At 43.2% G+C, this 26,001-nt stretch overlaps 1 protein-coding gene across 8 annotated transcripts in view; it reads left to right on the top strand.

Moving 5' to 3' along the window:
- The first annotated feature begins 4,840 nt into the window (after positions 1-4,840).
- KCNC2 (potassium voltage-gated channel subfamily C member 2) overlaps positions 4,841-26,001 on the top strand; it is a 109,192-nt gene continuing 88,031 nt past the window's right edge. For 6 of the 8 annotated variants that reach the window (XR_008747864.1, XM_055808734.1, XM_055808737.1 and 3 more), the window contains exons 1-4: positions 4,841-6,714; positions 6,816-6,880; positions 8,263-9,719; positions 10,412-11,145. Coding sequence is in view for 7 of the 8 variants with exons in the window: in XM_055808734.1 (XP_055664709.1) it covers positions 10,513-11,145 (633 nt within the window). In the remaining variant the exon portion in view is untranslated. Of the gene's footprint in view, positions 6,715-6,815; positions 6,881-7,859; positions 8,162-8,262; positions 9,720-10,411; positions 11,146-26,001 lie in introns of those variants that run through there. The other 2 variants (XM_055808735.1, XM_055808736.1) reach the window with 2 other exon arrangements.

Here is a 26,001-nt window from a genome sequence, read left to right on the forward strand (position 1 = left end):
ACAGTGAGAAGGGATCAGTTGTCAGTGCCAGATAATTAACTTTCCATATTCCTTGTGTTTCTTTTCTGAAACCTTACTCCTCCTTTCAGACTATGTGATTTCTAAGTTCTCTTCTATTTTATCTTGATATGCCTCCAAATTCCCTTATTTTGAGAGCATCCTTCTTGAAAATAAGCTTCTTCAGTAACAGCCAAAGTGCTAAACAATTTTCTGAAATAAATCAAAATACGACATCCCTGAGGGAGAGGATAGGAGACGGGGCAGAAAAAAGTAAAGAGTAGCTGTGATGACATCATTGCTCGTTAATATTTTTTGTCCATTCATATCTTTTGACTCTTCCTTCTGGAATGCCATCTGTGAAGATAAGCCTACCCAGTAGTATAGGTCAGTGTAAATACTCTTCCTTCCCATAAAGTCAGAAATCAATCTGGGAGAGATTTCACAGGGCTGCCTACTCCATTACCCCACATTAGCTGGAAAAAACAGCGTGCGTGCCACCTTCTCGTCTGTGACGGAGACTCCACCGTATTATCAGGTAATCTGTTCTATTACTTCACTGCAGTTCATGTTACAAGTTCCCTGCTGATTAACCTGAATCTTTCTTGCTACAGTTTAAGCTGACTGCTGTTTCTGCTATCTCATCCTTTCCTTATGCAGCAGCTTTGAAAGCTACTACTACATCCCCTTTGATCTGAAGTCTGCTAAATATGACTGGTTAGGAAAATTACATTAACTGGACCTGTTTAGTCAATTCTTCTTATTCTCCCTTAAGTGCTGGTCAGTGCCTTTCATGTGTTGAATGCAATGCCCCACACTAGACACACTGTTTTGTTAAGGTCTTGCCAGTGAGGCACTTGTCTTACAGATTTTACTCGTGAAAGTGTTTCTCTCTCGGCAACAACCTCATGTTATGAAGTATTGCTAAGGTTGCGGTAAGTTTTAACCCACAAATTTTGTTCTCAAGAACTGCATCATTTCACTTAAGAAACAATGAATTTCTGCCATGCTCTAAGATATAAGGAAATGTTCCTGCTGGAAAACCTGGCCCTGGGTGTCTCAGTCGCATAGGAGCTTTGTGCTTATGCTTCTTTTCATATGGCTAACATGCTGTCGTCAGTTTTACCTGAGACTAGGAGCGTTATTTTTCCTTCCTAGTTTTGCTTTGTAGGATATATGTTAGTGAAATCCACAGCATCAACATGAAATCATACAATGGAAAATAAAGAAGACCCAAACAACAATTTATTTTTTTTTTTAAAGCAGGGGTGAGGGTAAGGGAAAGCTGAAACAAAATGTAAGGTGTTTAACAGCAGCTCTTTCCACACTGTATGTAAATGGTCTCTTATGCAATTAATAAATAATCTTTGCAGGAATTTATTAGAATAAGTTTTAGCATTGCTTATTTTTGATGGCATATGGAAAATCTTTTGTTGCAATTGAAACATATCTTTATTAGATTTTGATATGCATACTAATCCCTGCTACTGCCTGATGCATAGCAGTGCAGATAGATCACCTTCAGTCTACAGTTACTTTACTGTAATTCCCAAGCCAAACCTTGCTTCTCTTCAACCGTGTTCAAGATGTAGGACTTCTACTATTTCCTGCTGCTCTGTTTTTCCTTCTTTTACTTAAATTAGGCTGTGTCTAATCTGGTGAACTGAAAGGCTTTGTTCAGTAAACATAATGAAAAGTCTCACCTGGTGACAGCACTCTTTCTTCAGCCCCCTTGTTAACTTACTACTGTATTAGTTTCTGCAGTGCCTTCCCCCTCCTCCCCAATGAATTAACTACCATGAATAATACATAAAATTATGAACTGCCTTTCACCCTGAAGGAGCAGACCAGAAGGTTGCTTTAGTCACGATTACGTCAAGATTACTAACTTGTTAGTATTCTTCTTGGCTCAGTTGCATTTTTCTCTCACTAAAATGAAAACAGCAGTAAAAACAGTGGCTGTATTATTCCAATTAACCATGGGCTTCAAACTGTTCCTTTGCACTTTTACTTCAAAGACAGTCTTTTTGATAACTTGTTAGATTAACTTGTGCTCTTGGGCTGTAGAGAGTATTTGATGGCAGCAGTTAATGTAGGTACTGCGTTTGTAACTCACGTGAGTAGTCTGAAGGTGGAAAAAGATGGTTCTGGCACTTTAAAAAAAAACCCTCGGAATGATGACAACATAGCAATGCTCAGTTTAGACTGTTTTAATTGCCAGTTCCAAATACCTATGCTGATAGAAAATGTTCAGAAGCATCAAACAAAAATTGGCATGACAGATGTCCGTTTAGTGATGTGTAAAATACGTGGAGGCTGGTGGCGTATCTGTGCTACTGGAAGTGCCCTATGTCAATTCTGTGCTGTGAAGCTGAATGTCCTGTTGCCAAAACAAGACACAGTGATGTTCTTTCTTTAGGAGAGATGACTGACCGTGGGCCTTTTGGTCCGTCTGTATTCCTGAATGTGTTTTGCCTAAGGAAGGGCCGAGTGGCTATAGGATAGGAGCTTACACATGGAACCTCCTAAGCAATTTTCTAATAAGACTAAGAAGATTAAGCCAAAGAGTTATTAAAAATGTAAACGAACCTGGTAAGTAGCAGTCTTCCCCCCTCCCCCCCCCAGGTTACTGTAATATTCACATCAAGATACTGCTAGATTTGCAACTACAGCTTCCTTTTCTGGAGGAGTACCAGTCTTTCGGTCACAGTAGTGGGAGAAGCTTAAGGGTACACTTAAGATGGCAGCTCTGCTCTCAGAGCATTTCTTTTTGCATTTTGTCTTCCACTGTGCCTCTCCTTTTAATGCTGAAACTTTTTGAGTTGGGACATATGTCAGTTACTGCTTCATTAATCTGCTTTCTAGCTTGGAAGCATCTGAAAACTGAGTCTTGGGCTGAGCTGGGCACTATGCAAACTATTACACTGGGATATAATCCCTCCTCAGAAAATGTAAAATCTGATCTGGAAAAGGTATGAGAGAGAGAGGATGAGGATGGGAGGCAGGGAATATTATGTTAATGATACAAGCAACTAACATTTGATGTAACCACAAACATTTCAGGCTGCCACTACCCTAACAAATACCGATGATAATGGTTTGTAGAATGAAAATATTATTGAAAAGTCACAGCAAATCCTCATCTCTGCATAGGTTAGCAGGAACACTAAGGTAGAGCTCTAGCTGGGTAGGGGTTTAAAATATGAGGATTTTCTTTGTCTAGGCAGCTCCTAAAGAGAAGATCTATAGAATCCATTCTTTTTTTAGAGAGGTCCTTTGAATCTCCCATGTGATACTTCTTGGCTGCATACAGTTTTATAAAAAATAATTATTACATTATATGGGAATGCTTCTTCCATTTTGACAGTCAACATTTACTAAAAAATACAATTGGAAAGATTTTGTCGTTGTGATCCTCCATCTTGAGAAAAAGCAAATGAGAACCTGAGTGGAGCAAAGTGGCAGTAAGGGACCTCGTGCATGCCTTGCCAGTAGCTGTCCTGCAGACTTAAATGACGTTCCTCACTACGGCAATGGCAGATTGACTTCTGTCTCTCTGCCAGTCCTGCTACCTGCCAAGCCGCAAGCTAAGCATAAGGGTGGGGGTTACAAAACCCAGAGCCTGAATTCCCACGAGAGTCCGGCAGCGGGCTTGTAGCCATGCCGCGGCACGTGCGCTCTGATCTTGAAAATACCTTCTGAAGAGGGGTATGAAACTCTCGGGTCACTTCAGCTTTCAAAGCTGGGGGATGAAGAAGGTGTTACAGCAACCCGATGTCCAAAAACCAGGGCCATGGGCGGCTGTGGCAAGGTCTCTGTTGGTCACTGGCAGGAACATGCTGTTTACCTGGAGGCAGAGGTTTTAGGCACCTCTGTTGTGCCGTTACAGTCTTCAGGCTGTCTGCTTATTCTGCAGAAAAAAACAGGGTGTTCCAGACCTTTAAAGGCACGTGTCTTTCTCATTTTGAGTATGTAAAAGCTTAGGGAAATTACCATAACTAGCTGGCAGAAGTTAGGAGGGTATCCACCCTTCCTATGGGACACAGATGTTACAGATCAACCCCTGCTGTAGTTTCTGTGGTTTGCCAGATCAGAGAAGTCCAGGACCTAAACAACTGTCTCTGTTCTAGGTTCCTACTGCAAGAGGTACCCAAGGCCTTAGACAAGACTGCTGATGCCCCAACAGCCCCGCTTCCTCCAGCCCAGACACATCCCTCCACAGCTCCATTTACACCCCATGAGCACAGGACAGGTACGTGGCCAGGGGCTGGTGTTGGACAGTTGGCTGTGCTGTACCTGTGTTCCCCAGCCCAAGTGGTGTCATCTGCAGCAACAGCAGCCTCTGAGCCCACACCTTTCCTGTTGCTCCAAACTAGCCTTTTTTCTGCTGCCCCCCCCCCCCCCCTTTTTTTTTCCTTTTTCCTATAAGGTGTAGAACAACTAAAACACTGCCATTCAAAACAAATAGGGAAAAGATCTCAAGCGTTATGAAATGTTGCAGAAATGTTTACAAGATCAGTGTGGACATGGCACATTTTTTGACAACCAAGTTTAACAGTCAATGTGACCCATGCGGTTTTACACTGCACTTAAGTATATAAGCTGACTTGTTCAAAGACATGCAGAGACTCGAGAAGGCAACCTGGAGTTTTAACAACCTGATATTGTTTTCCTTATGCTGGGCTACTAACTGAGTGAGGCTGCTTCTGCCAAGACTTCTGTACCTTGGCATGACCTTGCGTGGCTCTTTGAGGCTCACCGGCACCTTGCCTCTGTGGAGGATGTGCTGACAAAGCTACCCACGACGGATCTGATATTTTCCATCTGTCTCTCCCCCATCATGAAGGGTAATGGTCCAGTTTACAGGTTATAGCAGAAATCCGTGTCAGCACCTCTAACTTTTGCAAGCAGGACTGAAGCAGAAGCAGAGGAGATGCAGTGTTTATCTCTTGAGAATACTGTTCTGTTTCCATGGCAGTAGACAGCTCAGTCCAGATTTGGGCAATCTTGTCTGCAAAGTAGCATGAAAAAAATTAGGAGAGAAAAACTTGACTGCAGCTGAATGGAGGCAGTCAAAATTAATCAAGCTTGCATACAGTGAGATTGGGTCTGCTATATGAGACTGCAGATGCTACGAAGAAATCTCTTTGCTTCCTGCATGGCGAAGGCATCTGATTTAAAATCTGCCTGCCCCAGTCACTGAGACTTCGAGGGAGACTTCGGCCGCTTACCTTCTGAAGTGGCTTGTGAAGCTTGAAGAAGCTTGTGAAGAGGGATGTACTCTGAAATCTTTTGAGCACCTGTGGGAGGACTGGAAAACTGAGAAGACGATGAGAACATACAGGTTGGTGTGCTTCAGGCAGGGTCTTGACTTACAGCAGAGGGAGGCACGAGGATTTCCAAGGGAAAGTGCAACTGTTCAGCTCGGAGCTGAGACAGGAGCTGTGTGTGACACAGGGCTGCAGCTGGAGTGAAATTTCACAAGGTGAAATGGGCCAGTCCCAGTTCTACAGCGATGCTGCTTCATACTGCCCTTCCCAACACCCTTTTCTTTTGAAAAGAGAAACCTGAAGCCTATTTTCATGTACATAAAATTTTACGCTTTACCATCCCCTCCTCACTGCCAGAGAAGGCAATGACTTAACCATGTAGCATTGGTTGTGCTGTGGATTAGTACTTAAGCAATGCAATTAGTGCTCACCTGTTTTTTCCTACTGTGTCATGTGCCTTCTCAGGAGAGCCCAGTCTTGGGTTCTCTAGTTTTATTTTCCTTGATAAATATAACATACAAGGAAACTTTTTAATTTTTCATTTTTTTGATGAGAGAACGACATTCCCCAGAATTTCACAAAGAATTGAAGATCTGGGGTGGGGGAAGGCAGATGAAGCATACCTGGGTGTATGCAGTGCCTCGCTGAGGGGACTCCTGCCTGCTACTGTGGGACTAACAGGAGACTGATTTCATGACAGCGTTTGCATTTTGTCCATCTGCTTTGTCCAGTCTTAGTTTTATTTCTATTCTCCTACAGTAAGACCCTTTTTCACCGCTTCTGTTATTGATCAAACCAAGCTTATAATTCAACTGTGTTATCTAAAAGTGCAATCGTGCTTTGGAATTTAAAAATAATGACAACTTTCTGCTGTCTTTGTTTCCAGCCCCATGCAATTTAACTACACCATGGCTCCTTAGAGTTGTATTTCACAGACATTTACTTAATCTATTAATTCTTTTTTTTGCAATTTCAGAGTAGGGTTCTGACTTATCATCAGTGTACTTCAGTATAATGTGGCTGTCGTGTTCTGCAAGATCTGTAATGAATTAGTATATGTAATTGTAAATAGTAGAGATGATTATAAATAGTAAAAAAGAACAGAAAATACATGAAAGAAACAAGTAGAAGCTTAATAAAATGTTACTGACCGTGGATATTTAAAATAATTAGTTCATTTACTTAGTCACTGACTAAACTGGTATAAATTGATATTTTGGCTGTGATGCGCTGTCTTCAATTATAATTTTCCATTATAAAATTGATTAACTTTTTTTCCTTGTTTCTCAATTACAACATCATGTGAAAAATATGAAATGGTGAGCTGCACTAGAAAAACTCGGTGGCTTCTGCTTCTCACGTCCTTCTCAGGAAGACAGATGGTAGCTGGGCAGGTTAACCTTCCCAGGGACCCCCCTAGACAACAGGGACAGAGATCCTCCATAAGGTGATTCAGAGCATGACTGTAACTGGGATACACTGCATTTGTCCTCATATTTGTTTTTCTTATCCACGAGTCCTTTTTTCTGTTTATTCTTTTATTGTTAGACAGGTGGTAACCCAATGACTTTGCATTGCAGTACTGAAGCTTGCAGGAAGAACGATTGCTCCTAGTAAGTGAACTGCTCATTTGGCTTGGGTTTCTGATAGCGGTCTTAGCGTCTAATTTTATTGCTTTGTTGGTTAAAACAACATAGGACATTTCCTTTCCTAATACCTATCCAGCAGGGGAAATTTGTTGTGTATTGCTTGGCATCACACACTTTTTCAAAGAAAGTTCTAAATCCTGAGCTATAGAAATATTTCCACTTAACTTTTACATTAATATGTTTTTAAAAGTATGTGTAAATAGTTTTTGGTTGGTGGGTTTTTTTTTTCATTTTGCAGATATATTTCATGGTAAGACTCACTCAGGAGGTGCATTTCTCATATATGTCTCGTGCAAAAATTCAAGTCAGTCTCTTGTGTGGCAAAATTAATTCATCTATGTTATGTAGGCAACTGCAATGAAATATTGTCACTCGAGAAAATGTTGGCTCTGGAAAGTCAATGTCTAATATAATTTCATCCTCTATTGAGTAGTCTGCCACATGCTGAAAATACAATGAAGTGTGACACACAGGTAAATTAATAGCATTATTATATAGTAATGGATATGCTGTAGAATGTGGACGTTTTGATGTGACTGAAGGACTATTATATTCTGGAATAGACCATTCCTTTTCTTATCAATTGGAAAAATTATTTCTGTGGCTTATTCTTCCCCATGCAACAAAAACCCGTGTGCTTAAGAAGTCTGAACCATAAACGAATTGCTCATAATACATGCCTTTTTCATGGCATTGGCATTACAGAGCGTAACGAAAGTTTTTGTTGAGATGCTATTCTTGTTAGTCTTAGGTTTCTTGGATATTTGGGTGGGCTGTGGTTTGGGGTGGTTTTTGGGGGGAGGGAAGGTTTGGGGGCTTTCGTGATGGGTTTTGTTGTTGTTCTGGTTTGGGTTTTTTGTTCATGGTGGTCTGGGGTGTTTTTTTGTGTGGAGGGGAGTGCTTGCCTTGCAACTTGAGCACAGATGGTGGGACTTGAGCAGACAGTGACAGTTCAGAGAGAAGTTCTGGTATTCTGTGATGATACAGTTTGTCTAGTGTTTTGGCAGCTACTGCCACCCCATGGTTTTCCATAATGGATGAATGCTGCAGAACTCTAATACATTGCATTTCTCCAGAAATCTCTCGTAGGTCAGAAAGAAGACAATGAATATTCATTGTCTCACTCCCTCTTTCTCTATGTCCCCTTTCCAGAAAAAGCCCCTCCGCAAAGAACAGCGAGTATGGCATGAGGAGCGTTGCTTTGGTTTAGGATGGGTTTGTCCTTTCCACTGGATTTACAGCTATGTAATTAAATATTAATTTTGGCTCCCAGGAGTTTTCACTAACTGATTATATCTGGTTTGGCAGGATATATTTTGACTTTTTTTTTTTTTTTTTTTTTTAAGGAACTGAGAATGTACATCTGGAGAAAGCTTTTGAAACCCGTTTCTTAAAGTTGCTGCTGCTTGGGGAGTCGATTCACATTATGGATGCCACATATAGACAGATCTGGGTTAAAGCAGTCTGGTCTATGCACAGCATCCTCCCAGCATCGCTTCCAGCTGAGCTTTGCCCTCCCAGCACCAGCAAGCGCCCAGCCGAAGGCTCTGACGCAGAAGGTAGACATTTCAGATACCCATTATTCCACTCATTACCCTGCTTCATGCCAGGGAATACCCTCGGTGTGGAGGAAGATTTTTCTTTTGAGGAAGTGGCAAGAGGGATCACCTCTCCCTCGTGTATCTCCTCTCTGGGGCTGGAAGCTTCTTTCTCTTTGACCAACCCAGCTGAAACCAGGCATCAGTACAGCAGTCTGTCGAAAACAGCTGGCTTGGGGGCAGAGACCTTGGCACAGGCACTGGGCTCCCTCATCGATCGCTGGGGACCTCCCAACTTCCATCCCTCCCCCGCCGCCCCAGCCTCCGCCGTATGAAGCATACCGAGGGCGAAGTGTACCCCCCCACCCCGTATCTGTTTTTTTCCAGCTGATACAAGAGTTGGATGTCCTCCTCTTGAGCCCTCCCTCCCCGACCCCCGAGGCCGGGGCTCCTCGGGCTGCTGCCCCGCGCTGGAGCTGGCCCCGGGGGCTCCCCGGCCGCCCCCCGCCCCGCAGGCCGAGCGGGGCGGGCGCTGCAGGCACCGACCTGCCGGGGGACGGACCCGCTCCCGGGGCTGGGCAGCTCCCCTCCGCCGTCACCTGTAGCGGGGCGCTGCCATCCCTGCGTTCCTCCGGCACACGCCTGTCCGCAGCCCCGCTCCCTGCCCGCGTGGTCCCCCGAAGTGAACCAAAGCTGCGCGCAGCGGGGAGGAGGCGGCGCCGCCTTGTTCCGGAGGGATGTGACATTTGTTTTCGCCGTCGCCTCCCTCCGCCCCGGAGGGCTGCGAGTGGGGGGCTGGAAGGGGCGCGGGGGGCCGTCTCCTCTACCCCCGCCCCGGGGAGGAGCCTCAGCCCCAAATGAGGTGCGTGTCCACCCGCGGGTCCGCTTTCCCGGAGAGGCGCTGGGAGCGCGGCCGCCCCGTCCCCGGGGTGCCCTTACCCGCCGCCCATGGCTCCGCCTGCCGCCCGCGGTGCCGGCTCGCAGCCCCGGCGGGGAAGGGCTGCGTCTGCCCCGTGAAACGATGGGAGCGGGGTCTCCGAGGGGGCGGCGGGAGCCGCTTTTGCGCCTTTCGGAGTTGAGCGTGGAGGGAGGCAAAACAGCTACCTGAGGGCGGAACAAACCAAACATCCCCGAATCGGAAACCCAACAACAAGTAGTTCTCGCCGGGCGGGGAGGCACGGAGAGCGGCTGGGGATGGGCGTCCGCCGCCGCGCACCGCCGGAGCCCGCCTGAGCAGAGGAGCCGCGTTCTCTCCCCTGGCGAAGGTAGCGGCGGGGAGGGGGCGGCGGGGGGAGGGCTGGCGGCGGGGGGTGGTGGGAGGGGGCGCGGAGAACCCGCGGCAGCGCGGCGCTGGTGCCGCCGGCGCTTCCCCGAGATGCGCGCTCCTCTGCGCCCTGTGGCTGGGAAAGTAGCGAGCCGAGCTGCAGCTTTGCCGAGGGTGTGCGTGCTGCCGAGCTGGCGGGGGCTTGGTATTTCTTCCCCAACAGCAAGCCCTCCCTCCCAAAATGGAGGGGGGGGGGGGCGGAAGGAGGCAAATCTCTAATCCCCCCCTTTTTTTCTTCCCCCTTCCTCCTCCTCGTTAAGCTGTTAGGGTAATAAAAGAGAGATGCCCGTTAAATAATTAACCGCACACTTTCTATTTCATCAGCTCGGTTCACGCAGCCCCGCGAGGGAGCAGGGGGTGGGGGCGGTGGCGGATCCGTACGCGGGAGAGGCGGCGGTGCCGTTCCGGGAGCCGGTGCTTTCAGGGCGAGCGGGGGGAGAGCCCGGAGCCCTGCCCGGGGCGGGCGGCAGAGCCCCCGCGGGGGGAGCGGGCCGGCGGTGGGCGCTGCCGGCGGTGCGGGGCGGCGGGAGATCGCGGAGGGGGGCGGGTCGTGTCACGGCGGGGAGCAGAGCACCCCTGCCGCCCGGCGGTGCCCGGGGGGCTTCCCCTCGATTTCTTCTGTTTGCGTTTAAGGGAGAAGCTCGCCCCCCGCGGACCTGCCCGCCACCGGCTGCCCCCCCGCCGTCCCCGCTGCCGCCTCCCGCGCCCGCCCCAGTCATGTCCGACCCGGAGCGATGGGGAAGCTCGAGGACAACGAGAGGGTGATCCTCAACGTGGGGGGCACGCGGCACGAGACCTACCGCAGCACCCTGAAGACCCTGCCGGGGACCCGCCTGGCCCTGCTCGCCTGCGAGTCCCAGAGCGAGTCCCCGGGCGGCGAGGAGCCACCGCCGCCGCCCCCCAACCCGCCGCCGCCGGCGGGCGGCTGCCCGGAGCCCGGCAGCGGCTGCAGCCCCCGGGGCAGCGGCGGCACCAGCGAGTTCTTCTTCGACCGGCACCCGGGGGTCTTCGCCTATGTGCTCAACTACTACCGCACCGGCAAGCTGCACTGCCCCGCCGACGTCTGCGGGCCGCTCTTCGAGGAGGAGCTGGCCTTCTGGGGCATCGACGAGACCGACGTGGAGCCCTGCTGCTGGATGACCTACCGCCAGCACCGCGATGCCGAGGAGGCCCTCGACATCTTCGAGGCACCCGACCTGCTGACGGGCGAGCCGCCCCCCGACGGCGACGACGACGACCTGGCCGCCAAAAGGCTGGGCATCGAGGACGTGGGGGCGGCCGCCGAGGGCAAGGGCGGGCGCTGGCGGCGGCTGCAGCCCCGCGTCTGGGCGCTCTTCGAGGACCCCTACTCCTCACGGGCTGCCAGGGTAAGCGCCGCCGGACGGCGCTGCCGCCCAAGGAGGCTGAGGGGCTGCCATGGTCCCCTGCGCCATGGTCCCCTGCGCCATGGTCCCCTGCGCCATGGTCCCCTGCGCCATGGTCCCCTGCGTGGGAGGCAGGCGTGTGGGGCATCAAGGGGAAGCTCGCCCCGCTTGGGGTGGGCAGACAGAGGCGATGCTTCAGTGGGCTGCTGCGTGGGGGTGATGTCGGCCCCCGTGGGGCGGTGGCGCTTGTCCCCTCTGCATCTTCAGGCAATGTCAGGCAGTGAGGGGATCCTGCTGTCCTGGCATCCCCCCCCCATGGGAGTGTACGTGGGGCGAGGTGGGAGCTGTGCCCTGAGGAACCTGTGAGGGAGCCACACTCCCACACACACTCTCGCGCACACACACAGATCCGGCTGGGGTGGCAGGTGGAGGTGCGTTCCCTGGGGGACCCGTTTATGTGTGTGTGTGGGGGTGGACAGGAACAGCCCCAAGGTGCCTTTGTCCTTCCTGGGCACCTGCGTGGAGGTGTGTGTGGGGCCAGGGCAGCTGGCCCTGCCAGGAGGCCATCATCCCTCCCCAGCAGTCAGAGTACTCGGGTTTGGGGTGAGTTTGGTGATGGCGATGCGGGAGAGTGACCTCAGCCCTTTCCCAGCTGTGCTCGGCCGGCGCTGGGAGGTGATCTGAGTTCAACAAAGCAAGTGTGACAGGGGGTCACCCTGGCTCTTCCTCCATTGATTTCTCAGGGTGACCCTTGCTGGCTCTGTGACTGAGGGTACGCGTACAAGGCAGTAAACGATCGTACTAAATTTCCGTTCTTTAGATAGAGATTTTGGATTTTGATGCTGACTGCTTTCTGCTTCGTTTTGGATGTTAGTTCCATCTTTTAGTTGCTGTTGTCAGTGGTGAGGAGGGTTTGCTTTCTAACCCAGGGCTTAGGAACAAACAAATGGTTGTAATTCCTTTGAGGGAAATATACAGCGGTGCCTCAAATTTAATGACAAGAAAAGAAACCACCAGCGTATTCTCCCTGCAATAGAAGGAAAAGAATTTGGAAAGTTCTTGGAAAGGAAACATTTGATTGTAAAATGGCAGTAAATATTTTGCAGCATATTTACTAGGATTCCCCTGAAGTATTCAGAGCTAAGCCTTATCCTGCAGAAAGTGCAGTTATGATGGGTGTCATCTCCTGATCGGTTCCATTGATTTCACTGGCAGTCTCATGGATGCGACCATAAGCCTGTGGTTAAATTACTTCTTGAATTGTACCCCATGGCCTGATGCTGTTTCTGTGAAAGTTAATAACTCCTGTGAGCTTAGTGAGGTAAGTTAAACAGAAAGTAAAAGTCCTCTTAGTTATTACTGTCACTGGCTGAGTGCCAGCGTTGTTTATGTTTTAGAGGGTTGCCCACCAAATACGTTTTCCCTTGACAGCTGGTTCCAGCTGATACTTGAAATACGGTTTTAATAAAGGATCGGTTCTGAAGAAAAAGTGCCAGAAGTGTCTCTCTTCGCTCATCAATGACATACTCGCATTGCTCGCACCTTAGCTGTCTGGATCATAAAGAAAATTTAGCCCTTGGTTACCTTTCAGAACAGTAGCATGCATGGTGATTGCCCCGCAGGTTGTCTTTCACTTGCTGTTTCGTGGAAGGTCGCTGATGGCGTCAAATCTGCAGCTTTCATGGTAGGGGACCTTTCCACTCAACTTTGCTGGAGAACCGAGGAGTGCAGAGGAAATGTTAAATAGAAGATACCACGAGAAAAAGCAAAGTAGGTGTGCTGATCGCAATTGCGCCCTGGAGCTGAAAACTGTCATTAGGGTTTTCAGTCCTCTTCGGTCCACTCCTTGAGACAGTCTGTGAGCACTTGCTTTCCAAATTTTCCGTCTGTACTAGACCATCCCAAACTGTCAGTGGCTTGGGTAAAGATATTTTAAGTTTGCAAAATGAATGTTGTAATTCATGCTATAACAGAAAATTGTGACATGGCCATAGTGATTTCTTAGAAGGTAAGACACGTATCTTTTTCTAACTTAAAAACTGTTTTTAAGCATTACATTCTGATTTCAACCCCAGGCAGCATCCGAGTTGTAACAGCAGTGTCTAAATCAGTGTTTTCATTTTCTTCAAGGCTGGTACTCTGTGCTTGATCTTTCAGGTAGGGAGACAACTTTGATAACTGCGGGCAAGTTTTAAAGCATTAAAGTAAATTTGTATTTGAGGACTAGGATGCACTTAGTAAGTGCTCTTGAACACAGTAATTTAAGGTGATGGTAGTAATCTTAGCTTGGAACTGAGACATTACTGTCAATTCAACATTTTCCCACACTTGAAACAAAGACATTATTTTCTGAGTATTCTGGCAAATACACTTTTGTTTTGTGTCAGCTGAAATGATGACTAACTAAAAACGTTTGAGTGAAATCCTGGCCTTACTGAAATCAAGACAAAACTGCGAACATCAATCTTTGCCTCATAGTGTTAGCTACTGACTCATGCAGCACTTAGTTATGGTGAGGCTGCTCAGTGGTAAACTTTCTTAATATCTGTGATAATTATTTTTTTAGCATTACTGCCTGATTTAACTTTAGCAGTGTCTTTTTCTGGGAAGTATGATGATGATAAAAATGGGTTATTTTCTATTAATGAAATGGTACTTAATATTTGTGATTTGCTTTATCCTAAACTGTGATCTCTAAATATAGAAATTTATAGAAATTCAAATATAAGTTGCCATGGAAACCTATTGGGGGATAGTGCACACACAAGATTATTCTAGAAAGACCATCCAGTGATGTTACATAAATAGTGGGACTAGTTTGTTGGCAAGAAGGTTTACTTTATTTGAGATTCTAAAAAAATTTTGAACTTCTAGTGTATGTAGTTTGATGTTTGGATAGCAACATCTACCAAACACGATGGGTTTTGTAAATGCAAAATGTAATCTGTGTACCTACAATTGCTTTGAAACCTGCAACACTTTTCTTTGTTTACCAAGTTCAGGAGTTCCGTCTGAATATTATTTCTGCTTTCATTTTATCATTTTGGATTTCATAGGCTGTGAGAAGAAATTAAAAGAGTACAGCGCTACTGCTTTCACTCCAGGCTTAATAGAGCAATCATTCACGAACTGGTATTTGACAGAATGCTATCATGTCAGTGTGGAAAGCTACTGGCATAAGATGCTGTCAGAGGAGAAGCGCTGGGCAACTAGATTTTTCTGTGTGTTGGTTTAAGCATCTCTGAAACAGACACTGATTATTATCTGAATCAAACGTGTATATTGTGAGTTTTGCTGGTTAATACCTGTAAATGATTTTGGTATCCTTTGATGGCTTATAAGTGCAAAAAACTCATTACACTTCAGTAAAGTGCAGAAATACATCCCAATAGTTTGTAAGATAGTACAAGAGATGTAATTAAGCACTGAATTTTTAAAAGAGTGTCTGCAGATGCCCAGCAGGACCTAGAGTGTCAGCCAGCGCTAATCTCAGATATCATATTTCAAATTAATTCAGCTTTTAAGGCTTTTTACTTTTGAATTGTAGTTGAAACGTGATGCTGTTTAAAGGAGTAAATACTATTTGTCATTGATTTCCTCGCCCCCCCCCAAGGATTATGAATTACTGACGTACTTGGTGCAGGAGCTCAGAAATGGCCCTGGGGCTCACAAAGTTCACAGCTATGTATCTTTCACTTTCTGAGAAGACTGTAAATCTGTTCATGGGTCAGGGGACAGTGCCTGGGAAGTTTGGTAGCTCAGCAGTGCGGGAGTCAGTGTGGCCCAGGCATCCAAGCCTGCGCTCCCTGCAACACCCTGCTTTTTTCAGCAGCGAAAGGCAAGTTACACAACCCATTTGCTGTATGGTCTTTATCTCTAGGAAAGATCATAATTACTTGGTTGGCAAGGGCAGGACAAAAACAAATAAGCGAGTATTTGTAAACTTTGCTCTAAGTATCCACTGAAATGCAAATAAAACTACAAAAGCCTTGCAGCTTAGGCATCAAGATACTTACACCTTGCAGGAGTTCTTAAAAACACTGATCTTAGGCTGCTTCATCATGAGATGAGGAACTGGACTTGAGCAGTAATTGTTGGATGGAAACATGAAGTTCCTATCTACTGCTTTACATGAAGTTACATTGTCAAGAGACTCCTTTCAGTGTCTCGTAACATCGACACCAGCCTTGAACATTTGGTGGGGTTGGTTATAGGAAGAATCAGGTGAAATGAGTGAGATGGGAGAGTGAGAAAATTTTTGTAGATCCCTTTGAAAGGCTAAAGCTGCAGTTATCATACTAGAGAGCATTCTTAATTTAAGTCTTTATTTGGTGGCTTGCTTATGTTCTCTCCAGGTACCTAGATACCTGTCATGTACTGTGGGGAATGACTGGAGGGGGTTATATTTTTAGGGCTTTAGCCGTTTGTGATGCAAGACAGTTTTTATTTTTGGTGGAAGCAATGCTGCTGGAGTAGCCTGAGATACTGTGAATGGAGTGGTGAAGATAGGTTAATCTCAGAATATATGTTTGTAGATTGCTAGTGAATAGCAAAGTTTGTTTCCTTTCTTAACAAATAGAAAGTCCCTTTAATTTATAAGTGGAAATATTTTCTGTCTTTTATTCAACAAAGAAAGCAAGTATATTTGAGATTTTACCATTTAATAAATTTTTAGTTATGCAGACATCTATCTTAAAATGGTACAAAGAAAACAGTAAAGGCTGTTAAAGAAACTGCAGAGGGTATTCCTTTTGCCATGTTGGTAATCAAAGCGCTGAATTTATTTTTAAGTGGGAAAAGAGCCTGTTAGAATAAATCGGTGAAAACCAGTCATTCTGCTTGAAGCATTTAACCTATAGGAGCTGTCATTTTTAAAGAAACAGTGAGATTTGTTTCTAATGACCAAAATTATAATGCATCACTATTGCAGATACTCATATGTTCTGTAGGTCTGTGTATGACTGAATCACATTGTAAGTAATTTTTGTTAATTTGCTTCTGGCATGCTCAGCTTTTAGAAGTCTTAACTGGAAATTGTGGCTTAATGCATGACGTATTCAACATAAAATAGCTTGATCTACCTTAAATGTAGATGGTATCTGATGGTACTGACACATCGGTGAGGTAAAATCAGCAAGATTTCTGCCTTCCGAACTTCTGCCTTTTCCTCTACAGCTGTTCTGCCTGATGCTGCTAGTGTTTCCATGGAAACAAGCCAGCTCTTGGCTTCCTCTTCCCATTGAAAACAGCCTTCTCACTGTCACTTACTCATCTGGGAAAAGCGTTTTGTCACTGTTCTGACATAAATGCCACAGAGATGATCTGTCCTGTCGTTTCAGAAATAGATGCTGTTACGTATGTGCACGTGCATACACAGCCAGATTCATCCACCACCGACTCTGAAATAATTCAGTTAATGGACTTAGGCTGCATTTGCTTTGGTGTAACTGGAAATGGAAATAGGCTTAACATACACAAGCCAAATAATAACGTTGTGAGAAGTATTTTTGGCTGAGAAAGTTGGAAGACCACGTTCCCTTCCCGTATGTAGTTGATACGCATTGTGCTGTCTGTCACGTTTGTTTACAGCGGCAAAATTCTTAAATGGTTTACTTTGGGGATGAGATCTTATCTTCAAACTGATGAAGATGGTGGTGGGAGGAATAGCTCGCAACTTCTGGTAAATATTGTGTAGGTTTCCACGCTACTGTCAGATGAGGTATCATGTTAACATGCCATTGTTACATGATGCAGTCAGGATATGAAAAAAAATGAGGTAATAAAACTGGTATCTTTGAAGTCCCTGTATTCTTAAAGTGTCTGGTACTTAGTCCAAGGTAAATATATCAGTCAATAAGTTTTGAAATGGTTAGCATTTTTGCTTGTTTTGATGAATTTGTGTTGAGTTATAATCAGATAAGTTCAGAGTTCAGACTAGTCCCAAATCTCCCAAATCCTTGATTAGTTTTCTTCACTGTAGGAATTCAAAGATATTTTAAGGAAAGTTTGTGTAAAACTTGCTTGTCCTTTTCTCCTTCAGTGATCATGGGCAGAAAGTGAAAGTTCTCTTCCTACGAAGTTACCTTGCAATTGGGGTAGAAGGATCAGAGAAGAGGAAAGGCATCCCTATATAAATTTTTAATATTTTAATAATCTCTTACAAAGTGCTGTCCAGTAGTTTTAAGATGGAAGAAACAAGTTCTTCTCATTATCAAGTGCTGTTTCAGCGTTGTACATATCTCCAGAGACGACAACTGCTCGTCCTGCACTTCAGACTCTTGGCTCATCATGGGGAAACATCATTTCTTTCTGCCCCAACTGGAATGAAAGGGTTTATGCTCTCTATATTTAGCACCTGATCGGGATAGCATGTTCCCTTTTAATTCTCTTTACTAAACACTTCCTTAGACCTCGCTTCTAGCGACATGATTTACGTAAGCTTATTGATTCAGTGTAGAAACTTGTGGGGATTTCTGCAGTTTCTTGTTTGTTTCTTTGTGTTTTTAACTGTGAGTAAAGTAGTGAGGCAAATAAAATATAGATACGGTAATATTTGGAATAGCAATGTATCAGTTACCATTCTGCTTAGTACATTTCTTATAGTGATACAATTCCTTTATACACACTCATTTTTTCACAAGCACACACCCTTTCCAGTAGAAATTAGTAATTGAATAGGAATAAAAAACTATTTTAAAAGCAATGTTAGGCAAGGCCGTTCAAGAATTTTATGTGGAAAGCAAATAGGGAAGCTACATCCACTCTTAAGTGTCCTGTTATTTCCAAAGAGCCTTTCTCCTGGTGCAAGGGCTGAAACATGAGGGTATTTCACACATCAGAAATAATTTAAAGTGGTGAACACAAAGTACAATTGTGGAAGCGTGTATGGACATTGGCAGTATTCATCAAATATGCTAAAAGGGAATCTGGCTGTAGGAATGACCTAGTACGTTTTCTTCCCTATCCTGACGTACACATGTGTGTTGATGTAACTAAATGGTAGTTTTGTCAGAGAGCACTGTAGAAATAGCTGTAGAGAACAAACATGAAATCACACTTCTTTTTTTTTGTGGTTCTAAATGTGTTTAATCAACATCTTGGTTGGTACTTTATGATGACTAAAGCACTTTTGAAGGAAAGACTCCACTTCCATCTGTTAATCAGTAGTGTTAAAAATAGGATGCCATCTAATCACATGAAATACAATTTCTTGTGATTTGTGATGTACTTTACAGAATTTTTGACTGAAGTGGTGGCTTGAAGCTTAAAACCCAAATTATCCAATGATGTATTATAACCACGTGTTGTTTTTTACCCCCTTGCCTTTAAGTCGAAAATTCTAAGATACTGCTGTGGTTTTGGTCTTTTTACCAGTAGGTTAATTATTATGGTTGTGTAATAATTCAGTCCTTTCTTATTACAGACAGCCTTTTGTAGTTTCTTAATGTGAGAAGGTGAACCTTAGGTATCAGGTCTCTGACATACCCCTGCAAACTTCTGTGAACAGAGAACAGCCTCTTACCCCAGTGCTGAATAATGTGGTAAAGTTCATTAATATGCGTTAAATCTACCACACAGTATCATCTAGTCTTATTTCTGTAATAAGTCTAGTTTAAGTGTTTACATTTTCATGAGTGTATAGCATACAAAATAATTTCTATTTATTTATTTTTCCTGTACCTAGTCTTTGAAAAAGGGGACGTATCCCTTGGAGTTTGTGGGTTTGGTTTTCGTAATTTGTAAAGTACTTGCTGTATAGCAGTAATCTTCTTTCTAAATGTTTCATCCTTATCCTAAGAGAAATAATTCTTTAGGAGTGACTTCCACTACACTAAAATGCTTGCTTTGGTAAAAGCACAAGGCTGCTCCGATACTAGGTGTCTGATAGGACGTGGGATTTTACAGCAACAGAAATCAAATGTTGAAACTCAATTAATGGCTGAGAAAATTCTTTTTTAGTGAATTGCATTGGAGAAGATGAAGTTCAGAGAGTGAAGAGGGGGGCTGCAGAACAGTGCTGTGAAATGCTGCGTACACGTTGTTGCAATAACGAGGAGCACAATCAGAGTTCCTGGTGTTTTTGTAAGGGGACTGCATTGGTGCCTGCTGCAGCACTGAGTGAGAGCGCTTAACCATCCCGATGGCATCCTGCTGGCGGGTGCTTTTAAATAGAGGGAAGAATGATGTCTTCTAATTATATGTGTGTTGGCCTACTTAATTTCTCAGCTCATAAACGTTCACAAAATGTATTGGGCTTTTATATTCTGTCTACTATAAGATTGAGGGTAATCAAGTACGCAGTAATTAGTATTTTGTATAAAGCCAGTGAAATAACAGAATTTTTAAATATTTTTTTTAAAGTCGTGGTAAAAATGATTACAGGACAATGTAAAGGAAGCTTTTAAAGTATACAAATGTGTGGGTATAAACTTTATTTAGTTCTTAAACAATACCAAAGGAGATGTCCTCATTAGTCCTTATTTTTACATAGGTATTAAAAAATCCTCTGAACTTCTCAAGTGATTTTTCTGTTTCATCATCTTCATTGTCACTTAGTAATCCTTTAGCCATATGAATGGCAATTATTTTTAATAACTGATTTCAGGAGTGTCTTTATTTTCACAGGATAATGATTGTGAGGAGCTGAAAAAGTTAAGACTTTTTTTTTTATATCATTCAAAGTGTTACACAGTTTTTTTTCTGACAGGAACTTTGAAGTAGTCTAAATTTAATTCAGATACACTTTGGAGAAGAACCTTATTTGTCTTCCTGGTTTCTGTTCACATTTGGGAACGGAGTTTTCCTGCTCTTTAAATTCTAGGTCTGATAGCTACCTTCAGTTTTCTATTTGAATTTTAGGATGTAATTGATGTGCAAGTACATCTGAATTTCATCTTGAATATTCTTGCATTAGCCTGGGGATTTATTTAAACAGATTATTAAAAACTCGGTGGGAACCAGGTTTTGGCTCTACAGCTTCCTGAGGAGGGGAAGTGGAGAGGGAGGTGCTGACGTCTTCTTCCTGGAACTCAGCAACAGGACGTGCGGGCATGGCTCAAAGCTGCGGCCCGGGGAGGTTTAGACTGGATGTTAGGAAGCATTCCTTTACAGAAAGGGTGGTGAAAAACTGGAACAGGCTTCCTGCAGAGGTGGTCAATGCCCCAAGCCTGTCAGCGTTTAGGAGGCATTTGAGCAATGTCCTGAAAAATGTGCTTTAACTGTTGGTCAGCCCTGAACTGGTCAGGCAGTTGGACTAAATGATTGTTGTCCGTCCCTTCCAACTGAAATAGTCTATTCTATTCCATTCTAAATAAATACGTTCTAGTCTTCCAACCTTTTTTCCCTTACAATGGAAAATCAAGTCCTTTACTTATAATTATTGATTCATATTTTCATGATTTCAAAAGTAAAGTGTATATAATAAAGGGCATATAATAAATGGCATATAATAAATGAGAACAGCATTTTTTTGGGATAGAAATCAAATAGGCTAGGATTTTGGCACAGGTATTGGAACATCAGCTCTGCTGTGTAACTCACTAGCCGTTCATTATCTGGTAATACTTTATGTTAAAAAAATAGATTTATACACCTTAGGCCAGTAAATCTTCAGCATTTGGCCAGTAAATTTTATTACTGGCTATATTTGAGGCTATTTGAGTATCGTTTTAAATTCGAGGACTGAGACTTTTGACAGCAGGCTGGAGTTATTTTGCTGCTTGCCTAGGTGATGTACCTGTGCAGCTTGGAGAAAGAAATGGTCACGTTTGTTGTCTCCAAAACAGGCATGTGAAGCTGATGTTGCAGTGACCCGTGAATGGTCAACAGAATTGGTTTGATGCATTGCAGCTACAGGGTCTCCTTGGTTAGTCATTGCATGTTTAAAGTTGGTGCCTCAATAGTAGAACAAATGAGCTGGGGGAAATAAAAAGGAGGAAAGACTTGGTAAAAGGGAAAATTGCATCTTGGTGAATAATGAGCCACAATGGACTGCAGCAAAGAATGCATTTTCATTATTTTGGTATATCACAATATAGCCGGCCAAACCTTAAAACTTGAAAAGGCATTTTACGTTTCATGTGTGGGGTTTTTTTTAGTGACGTTCATCACTTTTAAGGATGGAAGATCTTGGGTTTTCTTTAAACTGCAGGTTTATCTACTTGTATTTCTTGCAGTTGCTGCTTCCTTAATCTTAAAAGGAGAAGGGAGCTTTGATCTTTTCAAAATTACTTCCCTAATGATTAAGTTTATCACATTTTGGAAGCAGCTACTGTAGGTAGGTGCAGTCTTGCAGCTGGTCTTCACCTCAATCCAGGAGCTGTGACAGCAGCAAGTGTCTCCCAAAACTATCTCTGGAGGCTCTCAGAGCTGATTCTTGGTTACCTGTTTACTTTTCAGCCCTACCATGTCACATTCAGTTTCTTTCACAATTCTAATACTTGTGAATCAATGCCTTGGTAGTAAAACTAACCATTCTGCTATGGTTTGAAGTACGATAGCTATAGGTACCTCTCTACTATTAATACTATCTTTAGTAGCCAGGTTAGCAGCTTTTCTTTGAAAGTGTGATGGCATGCATCACTTAGTGAAATGAAGACTCAGCAAAATGTGAATTATTATGTATTCTCAACAACTTAGAGATATTTAAATTCAGTATTTGGTAGCAGAAATGTACCCATTAGTCTCTAGAGAAGTGCAGATGTAGTTCACGTTGGGTTTGTGTTTTGTTCGGGCAGCCTACCTTGCACTAAAATCCTGACAGATTCGTGAGATGAAGGCAATCCTCTCTGAAATAATGCCTGCTTTTGGTCAAATATTAATAGTTGACTTTCTAAAATAGCATGAGGAAATTTATTAAACTCCTGTCTTGTGCTGCTACTGTTTGTGTAGTCCTGGAAAGTATAGATCAGGAGGTGTGTATTAGTAATTCTAATGAACAAATTTTGCAAATCTTATTTTGTTTGTTTACTGGAAATGCAATTTAAAAATAACAAGGTAATTGTTACAGTTTCCTAACCATACTGTAAGAAAAAATGTTGGCTCCAGAAAGGCAAGCCTTGTCTCTGGGTGGGAAAATGGCAATGGTGGAGGCCAAAGGAAAATCCATGACCTGTTTTTCATTGCAGTTCTACTGTTCAGACATGTACAGTGTGACAACTGTGTGCACGGCAGAAACGGGTGAAATGTGAGTCTGAGACAAGGAGAACAGTTCTGGTCCTAGTACTTTCAAACTTCAGGTGGTGTTTTTATCCAAAAATGGATGCACATATTTGTGTGTGTGTATGCGTGTGTATGCACAGACACACACACACACGTATATACATTTCTAAACAAATGCCTATATTATTGTTCCTGACTTCTAATTCTGATGGTCAAGAAGATAATTTTTTTCTTCCCCCCCCCGCCTTTGTCCTTGAAGATTTTAATGAAGAAGGCTGCATCCCAAATCTTATAACTTAATTCAGTGTTCTTGCTTTTACTTGTTTAATTCAGCTGCCAGCTAGAAGCTCAAGTAGAGCTTTGTGGACTGTCTGTGAATATCTTGCTTTATTAGGATATGATAGATCTATCTTACTGGATATACGTATATACCCATATATTGGCTCACAGTATTTTGTTAATCATATTTGATGATAGTAGTGTTCCATTTTTTATACATTTTTCTCTCACTTAATAATGGGGAAAACCTGAAGCAGTGATGTAACTAAAGAAATCTTGCTTTCTGTGAACGTGTATCTTATGGGTGGCTCTCGGGGCTTCCTGCACATGGCATATTATAAAGTCTCCTTTGAGTGCAGATTTGTTGCTGTCAGAAGATTCTGAACTCACTTTACAGCTTTTTCTCACTGAAGGTTTTGATCTCTGTTTATATAGGGCCCTTTCTTTTCACAGTCTTGTACAGATTTAATTGTTTTCAAAATATGCATCCTTTGGTGTAACTCTATATATAGTTATAAATGGCCAGTTGGTTCAGAGTTCTTAGGTGAGGGATCGGTAAGTCTTGGTTGTTAGAGTTGGTGTGTTGGTTTGTTTGTTTGTTTTTTTAAGACAACAACAAAAAAACCCCGAAACAAAACAAGCTGAAGTTGCTTTTCACTTGGAGGTCCTGACAACTTAGGACAGCTTTTCTCAAGAAAGCACTTAGGTTTACACTTGTTACATCAGGAGGCAGAACTGCTGAAGTTACGTGAGCTCAGGAACAGGTTAAAAGAGGAAGCAGAGGCTGAAGGACTCTTGTGACTGGGAGGAGGTTTGACTGATGTGGGGAAATCCTCCCACACTTGAGAGCTCTGCCTTTTGTGCAATGAATATTGACTCAAGGTATAAAATGTTTTAGTGTTTTGTGTAGTCCCTACTGCATTATGACATGCGTTACCTCATTTAAAAAAATACTTAATTATTCCAAAGCAAACCCGTATTTTATGGTGTCCATTTTATGGAAAGCACCTATAAAATGTAAATGAGACTAGTCTTTCTATGTCTTTATTTCAGACATCCTACTACAAGTAATTGTATTGCTTTTATATTTTTATAGTTTTTAATATAAGTAATTATATAATTATATTGCTTTTCTAGAGTTACACAGAATGGCTAAAGAAAACCTATAAAAAGGTCAAGTTCTTCTGGCAAATTATCTAGAACTGTGCTAGAACCCTACTGATTTTTGTTGTAAAACCTATACATTCTTTATGTTATCTTATAAAGCATTTTAAGAAAATCATGTCTCCCAGGGATGCAGCTTTCCCTTCTTCAGCAGAGGTAAGGGGGTACATTAAACACAATCAGATTTGGCCATCATTTTCAACAGGTTGAAATGTTGATAACACAGTGATTTTTCATCTTTGAAGTATTGCAACCTGTTTTATTATTAATTTATCTGTATTTTTTAATCTACTTACTTTTTTTTAGAAGGAAGAGAGGATCAGTTCAAGTCAAGTTCATACATCTCTGCTTGTGAGGAGTACTTAATAAAGAGAAGCACAAACCCACAAAAGCAACATTTAAGCAGAAGATGCAAAAAGTCATAGTATGGTGAAAGCTGTGAATGGTGTAGGGATTGTGTTATGATGAACTCATTTGGTCAGGCTAGGTGGGACATGAAGAGTGAAGAGGGCTTAGTGACTAGAGTTCTGGCAGGGAGTTCTGGAGGCCAGGTTTATATCTTTGCTGGGCTGTAATGTCTTGTGTGGATCACCTTATCTGCAAACTGGGATGGTACAAATGTTTTCTTACCTTAGAAAATAAAAAAGTAACTTAAAAAACCTATTCAGTGTTCAAATAATGCAATAAAAATAAGGGGGGATTGTATTTTAGTTGGTAGCTGTCAAACATAGTGCAAAGGAAAGCTTAGGTACTTTTTAATGGAGGTTGGGAATTGTTTGCTGGTTTCTGTGCCCAGAGATTTAAGCATACGTAATCATCTCATGGTCCTTTCTTCCCTGCCGCCTTTTATTTTCCCCCCAGTGGATATATGGTGGGAGTAAACTGGGACTGTGTAGTCATTTGGATATATGCAGTAATGGGTATGGGAGGAAATTCTCATAATATATTGATAATTTTGTTTGCATAGCAGAGTTGGAAGAGTTACTCATAGAAGGCGGCATACATCCCACACCTGAACGATATGGAAAAGAGAGAACTTTGAATTCAGTAAGAAAATGTTGTCCATTTTGTGAACTGACTGAGGCAGGGTCTCCATGGCAGAAGACTTTAAACTCACATTAGTGAATATTGCTTTGTAGGACTGAACAGGAGATCGAATTAAGGTCTGGCACAGATACAGTTTGTCAAAGGTTTTCCTCCAAAACTTAATGTTAGCATTTCTGAAATAAAAGGTTTCCGGAATTCAATACACTTGAAAACAACATAATTTGCCATTGTTCTCACAGAATGCTGAATGTTTGCAAAGACATTTGGTATTTGGCCCGCGTAGTGAAATTCTGGCACAACAGAGTAGAGTCTCTTAAAATGAGAAATATTGGTCAATCTTTACGGTTGGCTCTGCTACTGATTCGATCTGCAGTATATTAGAAAGATTGTTAAATATTTTCAGTGATCTCATGTTGATTCTTGGTTGTGTGCTGTAGCTGCTTTTGAAGTGTGGATTGATGGTGAGCCTTAGCCGCCAGATACGGGGGCAGTCGTTGAGCGTGCAGGCTGTACTTCTAAGGGATACATTTTCTTAGACTTTTAAGAAAAATTAAAAAAGGGCAAGATCCCAAAGGAATGCCCAGTGTGAGCAATACTTACGGTAGCACTTAATTTTGTGTTTCAGGAGCATTTGCGTTGTTCAGTGAAAGCTAGTTACTAATATCTTCTGCTTTTTAATATGTTAATTAGTTGTGCTCAGCTATATAGTCCATCATATTGGCTAAGCACATGGCAGTGTTGTAATGGAGTTACTGTAAATTTTGGTAAGAGATTTTTCCAAAGGAATAGGTAATACCCAGTCCTTAATTCTGAAGTAACACCCATCTCTGTGTCTGCTGCTTATGTACGAGAACTCTAGCTGTGATTTCTCCCAATACGCGCGAGTGACTTCTTCCTATATAGGTGAATGCATTTTGAGTAAGATGTTGTTTAACAGTTTATTGTGAAAAAAAGCGAAACATTTTGCTAACTTGATCAGAAGCCTGAACTGTTCTGTAAGGCGGAAGCCGTGGAGAGCAACAGCATTGCCATCAAAATCATTGAAGCGTGTTGAGGATCTGCCTTTACAGATCCCTGGGGGCACCACTGATGTTAGTTCAGTTTTACCCTCTTTCCTCACAAACACCCCTTCCTAGTTTAGCATTACATTACTTTTACATATCAGGGAAGCTATACTGAATTATTACAGGAAATGCATTAATAGTTTAA

This window comes from Falco peregrinus, chromosome 6 (assembly GCF_023634155.1).
Source record: "Falco peregrinus isolate bFalPer1 chromosome 6, bFalPer1.pri, whole genome shotgun sequence".
NCBI classification, from domain to species: Eukaryota; Metazoa; Chordata; class Aves; order Falconiformes; family Falconidae; genus Falco; species Falco peregrinus.